Here is a 15,799-nt window from a genome sequence, read left to right as displayed (position 1 = left end):
TTTCGAGCTTTCCCAAAATTTTAAGAGCTGACCCCATTTTAATCAAATTTTCTGCTCCGCAAACTGTTTTTGAAAAAACAGGCCAAAAAGCAAGTTTTAGGCTTGTTTTTTTTAAACCAAAAAATTGCGTTTTTTCGGAGACCGCTTCCCATTAAAGTTAGTATAAATTGCGTCGAAGGTTCCTTTAGAAAAACTTTGGCGTCGCTCAACCAAAACTGGATGCCTTAAAATAGTACCATAGGGGGGACACTTTGGGCCGGTAATGGGGCACTTGTGAAAGGAATAAAAATGTCCAACCCAACCCCCACCCCTTAAATAAGCATCTGGATGTCACAAATCTTGAGCTTATCGAAACCTTGAATAGCATAATTTTGCATTCACACTCCTTTACAGCCACTGATGATTTTTAACTGTATATCTCTTCATCAAAAAGATTTATTTTTTATTACGCTGCAAAATTTGCAGGACATAATTTGACATTTGAAAGTACCATTACACTGCCTTAAATTCTCTGACAGATTATTAAACTGCAAAGGTAATTTTAGCTAAAAATTCTCTTATTAGGTTGGTTTTCTGAAAAAAAAGAAGTAAAATGATAAAGCGGGAGCATAATTTTTCTTTTTTCCGTGCAAGAAACAACCTATGTTCACCTGTCCGCAAAAAAAAACAATGAATTCATAGAACTTCTTAGATATAATTTATATGTTTAATAGCTCAGAGTAATCCTTATTTTGGAAACATATGCTAGACAAAACCAACAACAGATTCAGATTTAATCTTTTTAGTTCATTTTTCTTCTACTGCACAGTTAAAATTTCTAGGCCAGAAAAAACTGCGGTTAAGTTGACATAATCCCGAGTACTTAAAGTCATTCAGAATACATATAACTGTAATTCGAGGATTTAGAAAAACGTTACGAATTATTGAAAATATTTTTCAAATCTGCATATAGTTGTTTTTAGTTCCTTGTGATTGTTTTGATAACTCAACTTTTCGGACAAATTAAAATTTTTTTTCGAAAATTTCATGTTTTGATAAAAATTGATTATTTGTTGAATTGATTAAAAAATAATTAAAGCATAATCATGGCGGTTACTCTTGTAAAAAGCGCGCCTTCTAGTCGAAAAACGTCCGCGACTTATTCGACTTCCAGTGATAAATCTAATGGATTTACTAGACAATCAAGCGCTTCGGAACAATTAGACCAATCGAGACGAAGTCTCTCTTTCGGCCGCGTGGCCACACTTGCCGCGAGTCAGTGTACAGACTTGGCTGCTTTCAGGCGTCTGTTGGACGAAGAGCAATTAAGCAGAATGATGAAACAACCGCAGCAGCAACAGATGGGCGGAGGTCCTGCTCTGTCGATGAGGGGGGCTATGCCGCCTATGCAGCATACATTACCGATGACTCATAGGTCAGTTGAAGCTCATTTTATGATTTTTTTAAATAGGAGATCAATCGGTCATTGGAACCAACTCAAAACTTTGATTCTCAAAAACGGACAGAAAAACTTACGAAAGTCGCAAATTTTTAAGACTCTGTGAAGTGAAGCGTCTTTCATTGGAAGAGGGGTGAAAAGTTTAGGCTAGCCATTCGAGATTTCCGAGTCAAAACCGTAATTATGAGAAAAAAATTACGTTTGAGCACTTTTTTGCTAATTTAACACCAAAAAGATCATTTTGACAACTAACACTTCAGTGTAGATTGGAAACCACAGAGCTCCAGAAACATGGTCGCTGGTCAACCAAAGATATTTGTTGCTTGGAGTGGGTTCGGCGAACGGCTTAAAAAAGTCCTAAAGATATTTTTGGCATGTTTTAAAAGTATTTCGCCGGCGGCTGGGATCAGATTCAGTGGGTAGAGGTCTTTACTAAGCGATTCGCATTCGATTTCTTGACTACCCAAAGCCTCCCCCTTTGGTACTTCTTTGAATCGACAACTTTTAGCTGATCCCCTTAAAATTTTACTATTTTTCTAGAAAAAATTTGGGCGCCAATGTACATTTATTTTTAGGGGGAGCACGCGCCGGATTGATGTTTTTGGTCAGAACTTTGAAAAAAGGCTAAGACTTCGTATTTGGCCGGTTGTTTTTTTTTTCAAAAACGTGCCTGCGGTCAATTCAGTCGAAAAAATGTTTTCCAGACGAGAACAACCTAGCGCCCATGTGAACAGATTCTCTCTCAATAGACCAAGTGAAACATCTCCCCTTTAAACTTAATTGAAAAATTCAAACAGTAAGGCCTGCTTGTACTATGCTTAAATGTGATTGGCTAAAAAAAATACTTTTGACCAAGTGAATTATCTCCTCCCTAAATTAATTTAGGGGGAAGATTGTTCACTTGGTCTCATCTTAGATCCTAAGTACTGTGGCAAACAAAATTCTGCAGATAAAACAAATTCCTTTTAACCCCCCCCCCCCCCCCTCCTCTCGAGAAAGTCGAAGAATCGCCCCATATATGCGGTAAATGGGACCTTAAGCTGTGCATCACTACAATTTCCTCGAGTTCAAACTTTTCTTAAAGTTTGAACTGTTAATTTTGGAATCTGATAAGTTTTAGAGTAAATCTCATTTATTTTTCTTTGTTCAGGTCCCAATACGGGGGTGCCTCAAAAGGAAGACTGGGCGCTTACAGTGCAGTGGGTGGGGGATCATTCGCGCCCTCTCTCTCCTCATCTTCGTTTTTCACCCGACACAACCCCCACCCGAATAGAGTGAGACACATGCAGGGCTTGTTGAATGTCCCCATCTGCCATGTGTCGGATGATGGGTTCCAGCCACCACAGAGACCCCTAATGACTCCCGAAAGAAGGTAATTTGAAGAAGAATATAAATATTTGGGTCTTATAAGATTGCTGCTGGAGAAGAAGGTTTGAAACCTTTTATCCACAAGGGAAAAAATTGGCATACGAGTTGCTCATCTCATCACGGAGAACCGCTGTTGTGCACCTGCTTAAGAACAACTACATGCAAACATTTTTTGGGCTGGGTAATGTTGTCTTACCCGCAAACAACGGTCTTTTTTGTTATACGGCTCAAAATAATCAGGTTGTTAATGGAGTTTCTGCTTTTAATGAGAAATTGCAAATTAATTTACGAGAGATTTATATTTAATCCATCAGATTTGAGCATTTGGAGCAAATTTTTCAAACTAGAAAATGAGCAGTTTTGGGCCGTATAACAGAAAAATGTCTAAGCTTTATATTGTGTAACATAGTCCGAGAAAACTGTAACTATAAGAAGCTTAATTACCTGTGACTACCAAATTGAAAAATGATGATTAATGTTAACAGTAATCGTATATTTGTGGTTTTCGCAACTCGTAGAGGAAAATAGTCAGTTTCTACTATTTTTCGACATTCCAGATTGAGATATTTTGTTGAGTGATACCCCTATTCTTGAAATTTAATTCCGTTTTTTTTTGCATATAGAGCTTTCCTATAATTCACTATTACAGCCGAAATCGGTCAATCTGTTGTAGACCTGAGGCTAGAGGTCAAGTTAGAACTCATTCTCACTCAGTATCCTTTTCCTGGCAGCGGATCGAATACATAATCTGAAAAACACAAAGTGAACTCATTACCTCATTTACCTTATTATTATCTGAACTCTCAAATTTTTGAATGAGCAGATCTCTCTAATTATTCCCCCTTTTAATTTTATTAGGGAAAATTTTTTCAATTGATGTGTTTCAAGTGCATTTGTTTATCCGACCATTGAAAAAAGGGAGAAATTTTTTATTCGGATGTGTTTTAAGTTTAATTAATTTTTCAAAGGACTGTCCCAAAGTCAAGAAAACAGTTTTTGAAATGTTTGGAGAGTTAGTCTATTTACGAGCCAATAACGCGATAAAAAAACGTTCCTTATTGGAGTTTTGATTTTTTTTTAGATTTTAGCGAAAAAAACTTGATTTTATTTTAAAGAAAATTGGATGTTTCGTTTTGCGCTAATTTGGCAAAAAAGTTTTTTTATCAAAAACTTTATATTTAGAAACAAATCTGACAATTGCTGTTACATTTTTTTTCATCAATTTTTTCGAGACAAAAGTTTGTCTATCTTGCCTGTTTCGCTAATTTTGTTACGCGATCGTAAAATTATCAAATCACATTACTTACTAATTGACACTATCTGAAGAAAAATGAAAAAAAAATATTTTTTCTGTTCTTTTTATGAATATAATCGGAACATTCTGTGCTATTTGCACAACAACCGGCAATCCTTGTTTTTATTCGAGAATAGATATTCATTTATCACATCATAAACTCATTTTTGTAAGAGTTGAGCAATTCTACAATTGAAAACTAGATTTTTTTTGAAGGTTACCTTGACTATATACTTGCTGCTATAACTAGCAAAAATCACAGTTCAATCGATCTCTGTATTAAAATAACAGAAAAATATGGATAAAAAAATTGCAAAAAAAAACTTTGTTTTTTTTTGTTTCTGAGTTTCAAGTTGTTTGTTTGTTTTTATATCATTTTAATCTTAACAACATACCATACCTAAATTCATATTAACCGGCTATGCTTGTGTATTGCATCTCTGATTCAAATGACAGAAAAAAATTCAGCTGTTTGGGTAGGCTTCAACTGTAAGCCCTAACTAAAAAAAACTTGATTTTGGATTGATTAAATCCACGTTACATCATTTTTTGGTCAATGTAAACTGAATAAAAGGTGAAAATTGAAGTTCAAAATGATTCAAATCTACCTTATAAAATGAGCTTCACTTTCACTTCTTCAAAAACAAATTAAATTTGTTCAGTGGACGTTATCAGTTTTTAATTTGTCTCCGAAACTAATGTACAACAATATAGATGTTACCAAATTTTGTTCTAAAAAGCCTAAAGTGGTTGATCTTTTTTTGGAGAAGTATATTCAGTGGTACTAGAATTTAGCAACCTTAAATTGTATAAAAAATGTAATCGTTCCTCTTGTGATGTTTTGTTAAATGCTCCAGGTCTATTTTTGCTCCAGGTCGATCCAGATGGCGTACAAAGGTGGTTTTGGGTCGTCAGCGGCCTCTGCTGCTCAATTCCCCATCTACCCCACCAACTCATATGGGATAGAACAGAGAGACGTCTTTCACACCAAAGGAGTGCCCTTCAGAAAAGGTAAGCAAAACATATCAATCGGCACTTCAACCATTCCAGTTGTATCAATTTTTTGAATCGGTCATTGTTTCTTACTAGGCGCTTATATGGCAGATTGTCTACAAGAAGATCTGACGAGCTCTCCAAATTTCTAATAGGTTTCTAAATAGGTTTACTTAATAGTTTTATAGAAATATTGTTTGGTGGGCTCTAAAGGGTGCAATGTTTGGCATTCCTGCTTAACTAAAACTTATAATAAAAAAAATTGAGGCTGTTAAGTTCTTGAAAACTATCTTCCATAAAATTGAATTTTAAAAAATACATCCACTTAATAAGCTTATCCAACTGTTAGACATCAGAGCCCTGAGTTAACCCATATGATGTTTTTAGTGCCAATGTTGCCCCGTTGGTTCGAGGAGCTGAAAGATATTGGGAATAGAGCGGGACTGGAACCTTCACTTGCCCTGGAACAACAGCAGCCCCAGAGGGCTTCCTACTCCAAAACCACAGGTGGGAAAACTAGCCAAAAATCGAAAACCTATAGTAAATATCGCCAAGGTTGACAAATGATAATGAAACCTGCACAGGTATGAGAGTGAGAAAAATTGCCTATAGATATAAGCAAACCTCCTCAACTAAATTTTGATAGTAAATTTTGCGAGCCTTATTGTGAAAAAATTTTTTGCATAAAGAACTGTGAAAAAAATTATTGTGAAGTTTTTTTGCATAAATATGGGGTAAAATTTTACATCAGTTTAATGACCTTAATCAAAATATAGTCGATTGCTTGGTCTCGACTCTATAAGCTTTGATTCTTTTGATTTGAGTGCCCTCATCACTGTAAAACAAAAAGAATTTCAGCAAATGTTTTCCGCATTTTTTTCCACTAAAACCACCTTTATTTCATGGAGATTGTAATAACTTCGTAAAATTTAAAATATCGGTTCTAAACGATTCAAAGACGACTTGAACTAATTTTAACTTATTGGCACTAACTATTATCATGTTTTATTTCAAGTCGACTTTTACTTGATTACGAACAATATTTTAAGGAGAAAGTTACAGAATCTGCATGAAATCAGTTTGTATTGTTCCGAATTTCAAAGAGAACGGAAAGTTTTAGCTTGAGGTGATTTTTTATTCAGTCAAATTCTACAATCGAAGTTATTATATTCTACAAAAAAAAGTTATACTCCATTGAAAATATCGACTCCTTGATTAAAAAAATGAAAAATTATATACTTTATTTTATCAATTGTTTTTTGCAATGTTCTGGGAGTTGAAAATAGCCAATTTGGACATGCTCTGGGCCAATTTTTGGTCGCCTTGAAGATTTTTTCATAATGCTGGATGCGTAACGCGAATTTTTTATTCGTGGCAAATTATCTCGCACAAAAAAATTGTTACAAATTGAATTGAGGCTGGCTAACTAGTCGTAATACTTTTGTACGGCTAATTTTATACACTTGATCTTCGATATTGTTCTAAATTTATAGTTCTACATTTTTTTAAAAACCACCATCTGTTCGAGATCAATTAAAGGGTAGTCAGAGCAGTCAGGGCTTTGCCATAACATGGGAGCAGTCTTGTGATTATCAATGCACTCGTTAGGCTAGGTCTTTTACAAACCGATTCATAACCAGACCACAAAACAATAAATCAACTAAAATGCTAATTTTAAACAAAGCTTTAACAAGTAAAGTGGCTAAATCAGTGTAGAATTGCTTCGAGAAAGCGCAATTTTTTTTTCACTTCACCGTTATAAACGGCGAAATTACATCTAGAAATCAGACTTGTTCATCAGGTTTGGCAATATATATGCTTTAGATTTTGTGTAAAATTTAATGTCTGGTAAAAGGTCGTCCCCCAGCTGAAACTATCCATTTTCAAAACGACTTCAAATCAATTGGAATTTTTGCTTTTCAATTTTTACTGCGTCAAGTTTGGGATTTTTTGGATTTTGTATTAAAATTAAATAAAAAATAATTGAATTAAACGTTTTTTTGGTAGTTGTGAACGCATATCTTCAAATAATTTACACATTTTTGATGTGTGAATCGATCGACTAATTTTAGTAAATTACAAAGAAAATCATAAACTATGTTTTTCAAGTGTTTTCCGGAGAAGGTGATTGAGCTATAAACTGACTGTAAAAAACTGGTAAGCAAATTTCGTGCAGCAAAAACTATCGTTCCAAGGTTTTTCTCTGTTGATTCGCTTAGCAAAATTATAATTAAAAAATTGAGCTTAAAAACAGCTTTTGAAGAAAATCTGCTTTAATTATTTTTTTTATCCGCAGAAACTTTTTTTCAGTGCAAAGTCTTCAAGTGGTTTTCAGTAACTAATCTTTTGTGGTAGGCAGCTCTTCTTTGATGACTGTAGCTCACTTTAACACTGACTGAGGTTTTTTTGCTCTATTTTTGTAAAATTAACAGTTGAATTTAGCATTAATTCGACGGAATTATTTTTGTGAAAATCAATTTAAATGGACCATATTTTAAAATTTTTTCTGTGCGGATAATCACATTAGGTTGTTTAGAAGCAACGCAAAAATAGTTCATCAACAATTTTTCGGGTTTTTCACATAAAAACCCCAGTAAAGTATACATCTTCTCAATAGTAGTTTACTACAAATTGACAATGCGGCGGTTATCTGTTATGTTTGTTACTGAGCCTGGGAGTGTAGTGGGACGTTTCATAATCGCCCCCTTAATTCTCGTTTCGTTACAAGGTCGTTTGAACGAGGCACCCTCACGTGCCATGAGCAGAAGTGGCCCCCAATCGAGACAGGGGAGGATGACCCCCTCTCAGAGCAGGATGGGCATGTTCACTGGGGGCATCAACAAACAGCCGGACCACGAGGCTTTGGTAAGTATTACAAGTCAACGGAGAAAATTGTATGATCGATAATACGATTTTCACTTCAACGCAGGGGCCAATCCAGGGTTTTTTGAAGGGAGCGTTGGATGGATTTTTTCCAAAGGCAGATTTTGACTTTTTTTGACTTTTTTGATCGACTAAATAAATTTGGCTAGCTCTTCCAAAACGAAATGAAGATCCGATGTTCGTTACGTTTTCAAAAAGCGGGTTAAACAGTGGCGTTTGATTGCATTATTTCAAAAACTTAAAGATAGTTTGGTCAAAAATGAATTTGATAAAACCTTACTTTCTACATGCGCAAAAGAAAGCTGTTTGTGGTCAGGTTTTAAAACTAATTTGATTGAAACAAGTTAGCGAGTTTTTTTTTCAACAAAGGTGAAACAGTTATACTTCGCTAGTGACATGTTTTAATAAAAAATCAAAGCAAAAGCTAATCTTAGTCTTATTCGAATTATGCGTGTTGTTTTGATTCTTTTTTATCATTGTAGCTATTCTGTTATCATTTCTGTTTAGGTCATGGAGTGTCTGGCTCAAATATTGAACACAGACTCTATCTCTGGCATCCAACAGTGGCTAGTGTCCGCCGACCAGAGGGGTCAGTCTAATTTAGCGTTTTTCCAAGATCGAGTTTTTTTATTGTTACCAGTAGTTATGTAAATATCAATTGAGTCTGTTCTTTTTTAAAAATAGAATTTTTTGTTTATTTTCTTATACTAAACAGGGTTGATAAAAATGGTTAAGGCTAAGCTATACAAACAAAATTGAGAAAATAAATAGATTTTTTTCCTTTTTTTATTTAATTTGTTTTTGAAAAAGCAGAACCCTGTTCATTGACTTTAAAATGTGGTCAGAATGTACAGTGATTTACTTTGATACGACAAAAAAAAACGTTTTTTTTTTGCTTTTTTTATTCCTAAATCCTAACTCGCACTGAAGTTAAAAAACTTATCAAATGTTTATGATTTAATAGCCGAATTTTATGGAAAAAAAGATATTTCTCAAAACTGTGAGCTTTGAACCTTCACAAAATAAAAAAAACGACTGGTTAGGTTGTGTGATTTATCAAGTCTTGAAACAGAAATTGGATCAAACTTCAACTGGCATGCGCACTATTTACACCATTAAATGATGTTGTTTCTTTTCGTTGTAGAAAAAGACTTGGTGGCTGATATGATAAGAGCAGCACTGCAGAGTGAACAGCAGCAGAGTATGAATGAGTACAGCCAACAGCAGCCACTCTACGATGAATTCCTGGACAACAAGGCCACCAAACCAGCACAAGGCACACAGGCACAGGTGAGATAGATCATGCACGGAAATATAGGATTAGAAAAAAAGCACAGCACGTAGTACAAGATAATCCGATAGCCATAGTCGTAAGCGCAGATAAAGCAGCTCAAAATTATAAAATCAAGCTTTTTCAAGATAAACAGACAACAAATTTTGATTTTGTTTTTCTTTGTTTTTTTAAAATAATATGCCAGCCTGTTCTTTAATTTGCAGCAATTTTTCACGGGTCAAATAAGTTATACGGCCCGCAGCCACCAGTTATCTATTAGACTTCTGTTTTAAAGATTTTTCTAGCTGAAATTAACCAATCGCATTTCATTATCGTGTTTTGAAAAAAAAAGAAGAAAATTTGCTAAAATTTTTGATGTCCCAATATTTTCAAACGCAGTGTTTGATATGGGTTTGAAAAGCAAAAGTTTCAGACAAGTTTTTAAAGGAATTAGGACTTTCGTTAAATTTGAGAAAGCCTAAAATTGGGCTAACCTAAAATCTCTTGATAATTTCTTTTTTCAATTAGTTCCTGTAGAAAATGCTGAAAAGTTGCAACAACAAGGATAACAAAAAATCGCAACACAATTTAACTATGACTGAGATATGAAACCAAAATATGAATAGAAATTTTCTCACAAATGCTGACCATACGTGGCCGCATACTAAAAACTGGCATGGCAGAACATAACTAGAGAACGCTAACTGCCAGTATTCTCCGACAAAACTTTTCAGGCTAATATCAAACCTTTGTAGCAGGTTTTTTTTAAATAAATTGCTTAAAACATTTACAAGACCTGCCGCTCTCAGTAAAAAGATACCGCACTCAGCACTCAATATTGGTAGTCTAGCTCTATGAAATTCAAAAGTGATTTTAGTCGAATAAAACTGGATTAAATTGTTAATTTTTTTTTTCTAAATTAGTTAAACTCATTCTAATCGGTTATAATGAATTCTATTTGATTCTAATCCGTTTTCTAATAAAATTTTTTTTGAAATACAATTGGTTAGAAACGATATATTTTCTTACACATTTTCAGTTTTTTTGCTTCTAAGTTGCTCAAAGGTAAGGCGTTTTATAGACATTGAGTAAGAAAAACAGTTGGAAAACTATTTCAGCACTTAAAAAAATCAACTCAACTATATAGCTTTTTGTTCCGACTTTCGATACGAAAGTAACGGAATACTTGTTCTCGTGGTGGGTTTTTTTTTCTTCAGACAAATTTGGACTTTTTAACTAGCCATTTTTGACGGAATTTTTTTATATCATTCGAAAGCTATCGTTGTCCTAAGCTTAAATATGAAAAAAATTCACCTGTGATCTTTTTTCGTAAAGTTATGAGAGTTTAAAGATTACCATTTTGGCTAATTTGGGACAATTAACTCGCGATATATTTCGCGCTATTAACGCGTAAGCGAAGATTTAATCCGTCTTAGAAATCGTTCCAAATTGGTTGAAAGAAGCTTATTTGCCATATTTAATTTGTTACAAGGAGCGATAATTATCTTTTGAACTTTATATGGCGTGTGGGGTAATGGTTTTCATAAAAATTTTCAAATTTTAGAAATTTTTTTTTTCATTTTATTTTATTTCATTTAATTTTATAATTTTATTACTGCTACATATACCTTAAAAGGCAGTCGGAACATTCAGGGCTTTGCCCTGATACTACCAGTCTTGTTCCTTTTTGTCTCCAACAAAATTTGTTTATGATGCAAAATGTTTTGTTTTCTTTTGGCCAAACTCATGTCACCATAATGTGTTACTTTGATTACTAATTTGACTTATTCAGCTTAAACTATTTTCAATTTTACCAATTTTATCAATTTTCATGAAAGAAACTGTATCAGGTTTTTGTTTCGCGTTCAGTGCAACTTAAAGAAAGCAAGACATCTCACGTATGGAGATGTCAGAAAATAAGGTCCTCTTTAAGATCCATTTGTGTTGTGATACAATTTTGATAAAAAATAACAATGTATTATAACTAATTTAGGATTTTTCTACAAAAATATAATTGATTGGTTGATTACAATCTATTTCAATTTTTTGAAATTTTTTGGTTATTATAATGTTTTATTATAAAGTTTTGCTCTTGTAGTTTAATAATTATATTTTTTTTATAAAAGTACATCCAAAAATAAAATTTAATCAATTTTTTCTTTTTCTTCTGAGTGCGGGCTGTTTCGTTCGAATAATTACAGTTAAAAGCCTGATAACTAAAATATGCAGTTGTTCACTTCAACTCCATATTTTAACATTTCTTTTAACTGTTTCTGCAAAATATTTATTGACGCTTAACTGACGCCTAATAGACTCAAATAAAAATCCGCTCTATATCGACAAAAAGCTGGATAGGCCACATGATTATTGGCTTCATAATATTGGCTAGATCGCGCTGATTTCTTCAAATTTGCTCAGGCTCAAGTTTGATTTTTCGCAGTTGAACTTTTGATTTCTTTTCAAGATCAATTATTTATTTACTCAATTGAAACAAATGAAGAAAAAACTGATAAGCAGGGAAACTCTGAAAAATAAACAAATTAACCTAAAGTTTGCGAAAAAAATGGATTTTTTGGGAATGTTTGTGTCACTTCTGCTTAGCAATTCAAAAAATTTATAGAAAACAGTTTTCAAATAACATTAGAAAATGCAGACCTTCAATCTTAAAATTCATCCACAGCTATTGTTGGTCCAGTTCGACTTTCTTTTGAGCTGTTTCGGCACTGCAATAAAGAATCTAATTTGATTTGAAATGACCTGCAGTTAAATTAATGCTCCTACCGAAAGAATGAAAATTGATGCAAGAATATTTCCACGCTTAAAAAGAAAACTAAGTGCGTTTTAAGGTATGCTTTAAAAGGTTTTGGGTTTGTTTCTCAGGTTGACAGGCTAGTGGTAGCAGGAATGGATGAACAACACCAACAGCAGCAGGAATTGCAGCCAGAGCAGCCACAGCAACAGATGGGGCAGGCAGCTGGTAGTATGGATGCCCAGCAGATGGGGAATCAGCAGAGCAAATTGCCAGACATTAATCAGCCCAGAACACAGTCCAGGTATTTAAAGACACGAACAAAGCTAGCAAGGCTTCCATTGCAAGGCTCCCCCCTGTGAATAAAGAATGGAACGGTTAAACTTATACAAATTTTTACTTGGTACCGAATCCATCCCTTTGTAACAAGATCGACAGCTTGTTTTGACTGTTTTGTCTGCCATAAGGGCTGATTTGGTTTTAAATGTGATAAATTTGACCGTAATTTCTGATCAAATAGTATAATTTCGAGAAGAAGAAACTTCATCCTCGTATCAGACTTGATATGTTGGCGGCTGAAAAAGGTCGTACCAGCCTGGGTTCCAATTTGAATTGAAATAACCATAATAACTCAAAGCTCTCATCTGAATTAAAAGCTTGATTCCAATAAGGATCCCACGTAAAAAGAGACTTTTTTTTGGAGACTGTCTTTTTTTCTACGGACATCCACCCTATGAACAACCAAAGGGCTCTTTGAATGACCAAAGCATCGAAGTCTTCAATGAGTTTTTTAGGCTCTATTCTTGTATAAATTTTAAGAACCCTAGCATAATTTAAGAACCCTGACACTGTCTTTTGTAAGAGATTGCAAATTTTTTTTTTGGTTATCAAAAAAGTTGCGTTTTGCAGATTGTCGGACCACATCAAAATGCAGAACCAGGTCAACTCACAGTCACTCAGATTCGAGCAGCAGCCAGCTCTGCAACCACTCACAGAGAACGATCTAGGTTAGTCGGAGAAAAATTGCTTCTCCGATATTAGGGCTCACTGAAACGTACCAAAAAACAATTAAACCGGATAATTATTACACATATTTTCTGACTGTTCCTAAGCTTCTATCCCAAAACAATACTTTAATCAAATTTTGTAAAAAAAACAAACTGTAAGCCTCCCAAGTCTTTGATATCTATCTTTGAAAACTCTTGAAGACTCTTAGTTAAATCCTTAAGAAAACCTTGGCTGTCTGGGCAATTTGCTGCCAAAGAATCTTGGAATATATCAATGATTCTTCAAGAAATTTATTAGAATCTTGAAAAAAAAATAGCAAAAAATTTTTTAAAAGATTTTTGACGATTTGCGAAGAAGATGAGCAATTTCTTTAAAATTTCCAAGATCGATTTCAAAAAAAAGTTCGGTCTTCTCATTGAAAAATAATCTAAGAATTTCTGAATTTTTTTTTTAATCTCCAGAGCTCGCTGTTTTAAAAATTGAAAAATATTTGTGCGCAAAAAAAAAACTCAGTTTCTTAGCATGCTTTAGTTTTGACTCTTAAAACTGCAAATTTCTCCCAACGCAAGACTTATTTCTTTTGCTTACCTTGTGATCAAATTCCAGCATCAGAACCAAAATAAATCGATCAGAATGAAGAATTTTTTACACCAAAAAAATTACTTTTAAAATTATTCTAAAACCATTTTTTTTATAATTTAACCTTTTTTTATTTTTTAAATGTGTTTGAGAGAAATTTGAATATGAGATTGCTCATCAATTTGTCATGAAACTTTTTTTCCAGACATCTTTGAAGATCTTGAAGAGATTGTTAGAAAAATCTTGAAAAATCTCAAAGATCTTTTCAATTATGCACCAAACATCAAATTCCGGAACCATCTTACACATTTCTGAGGATGTTTTCAAGTAGTTTGGACCCATAGCTACTTATCGTTGTTCGTTTGGAAAAAACCGGAAGTATTTTAAAGTTTTTTGCTATCTTTGATGAATCTTCAAGAACTTTCAAGATTTTCGCAAGATTTTCAAGATGACTGGACCTGGGCAAAAAAATTATCTGTGAAATCGCCCCTTTGTACTGAAGCTTTTCTTTTTCGCGGGGGATAATTGGTTTGATTGTTCTAGAATATGTCGAATATCATAACCAGAACAACATGAATGACTGCTGATTAACACACCAAGATAAGAAAGTGAGAAGAAAGTCAACCAATTGCAAAAAACGAACAGCGATACCTATATTTTGAACGATAATTTTCAGAAGAGTTTTAGAAATCTTGTGCTTGGCGGAAATCAAACTTGTTAGGATCTTTTGAAATGTTCAACGAAGATATCAACTCGACCTGCAAACCGAAGTTGAAGAGAACTGCTTTCCCAAAGTGCTTATCTACTGCAACTGCAAGCTCTGTTCTAATCTGTCAAAGTTTTAGTTGTTTTCGATGATGCTCACTTGCTGACGTTTGAAAATTAAATTTGAAGTATCTAATATAATCTAATCGGATACTAAATTTACAATTCCAGTGGCCTACATGCAGCAAACTGTCACCTACCCATTGCACAGTTTGGCCTCGTAATGAACACAAAACAAGCTCTAATTTTTTTTATGATAGTAGTAACCATCAAAGATCTTAATCGCATATATATACTTTTCAAAATGTCAGCAACTGAATACCCTAATAATTACATTTCTATGCTATTATCAATGAGAAATGTTTTCTAGCACTTACAACAGCATTGTCATTTGAGAGTTCATTGCCAATTCATTAGTAATTTTTCTCTGATTATTCAGTGATAAAAAAGAAAGAAGATTAAAAAGCAACAAGACTGCTGGTATAACAAGGCGAAGCCTTGAATGTTCCGACTGCATTTAGGGCCAATTAAAATTTCTTTTTGATTGAATAATTGACAAAATAAATGAGAAAAAAAGTTATTTCATTTTTTTTTTCATTTTATCCCTCCACACCCTATGTAAAGTACTAAGGGTGTGTTAAGCGCAGGGGCGGATTTAGGGGGGGGGGGGGCGGACGCCCCCCCCCCCCTCAGGGATTCGACCCCCTGCCGACCCAAAGGGTCCCCCCTTTGATACTTTTTCAGAAATCCGTTTTTGGCCGACCGACCCTAAAATTTTTCTAAAGGCGCCTTCGGCGCCAATATATACTAAATTTGAGGGGGTGCGCGCGCCAAAAAAAACGCGAAAAAAACGCAAAATTTTTCAAAAAGTGCCCAAAAACGGCTTTTTTGACTGTTTTTTAAAAAATTTGCCTGCGGCGCAGAAAATTTTGTCAAAATAGGGGCAAAACAGTGCTTTGGGAGAGCTCGAAAAATCAATTTGGTCGACCTAAAAAAAAAAAAAAAGGTCGTCAAAATTTTGGAAAATTTTGTGAAAATCCGCCCCCCCCTCGAGAAAATCCTAGATCCGCCCCTGGTTAAGCGTCTCGTATTGTGTAAAGACGATTAAAAGGCTGGCCTCATTGTTCCGACTTTCGATACGAAAGTAACGGAATATTTGTGCTCGGGGTGGGTTTTTTTTTCTTCAGAGAAATTTCGACTTTTTAACTAACCTTTTTTGACGGAATTTTTTAATATCATTCGAAAGCTATTGTTGTTCTGAGCTTAAATTTGAAGGTATATTTCACCTGTGATCATTTTTTGTAAAGTTATGAGGGTTCAAAATTTGCCATTTTGATATATTGCGCGCTATTAACGCGTAAGCGGAGAGTTAATCCGTCTTAGAAATCGTTCCAAATTGGTTTAACGAAGCTTATTTGCCATAATTGATGTGTTACAAGTAGCAAAATC

General features: G+C 34.2%; 1 protein-coding gene across 2 annotated transcripts in view; it reads left to right on the top strand.

The window, feature by feature from the left end:
- Nucleotides 1–14,935, top strand: part of LOC134855224 (uncharacterized) — a 48,559-nt gene extending 33,624 nt beyond the window's left edge. Inside the window, exons 2-11 of one of the 2 annotated variants that reach the window (XM_063871681.1) lie at nt 1,283–1,414; nt 2,589–2,810; nt 4,975–5,111; nt 5,481–5,600; nt 7,822–7,958; nt 8,484–8,565; nt 9,121–9,266; nt 12,130–12,302; nt 12,908–13,005; nt 14,129–14,935. In XM_063871681.1, the coding sequence (XP_063727751.1) occupies nt 1,314–1,414; nt 2,589–2,810; nt 4,975–5,111; nt 5,481–5,600; nt 7,822–7,958; nt 8,484–8,565; nt 9,121–9,266; nt 12,130–12,302; nt 12,908–13,005; nt 14,129–14,172 (1,260 nt within the window). In that variant the 5' untranslated portion in view covers nt 1,283–1,313 and the 3' untranslated portion in view covers nt 14,173–14,935. The remainder of the gene's footprint in view (nt 1–1,282; nt 1,415–2,588; nt 2,811–4,974; nt 5,112–5,480; nt 5,601–7,821; nt 7,959–8,483; nt 8,566–9,120; nt 9,267–12,129; nt 12,303–12,907; nt 13,006–14,128) is intronic. The other variant, XM_063871682.1, reaches the window with a different exon arrangement.
- The last annotated feature ends 864 nt before the right edge of the window (nt 14,936–15,799 follow it).

This window comes from Symsagittifera roscoffensis, chromosome 10 (genome assembly GCF_963678635.1).
Source record: "Symsagittifera roscoffensis chromosome 10, txSymRosc1.1, whole genome shotgun sequence".
NCBI classification, from domain to species: Eukaryota; Metazoa; Xenacoelomorpha; order Acoela; family Convolutidae; genus Symsagittifera; species Symsagittifera roscoffensis.
This window is presented reverse-complemented; position numbering and strand designations above follow the sequence as displayed.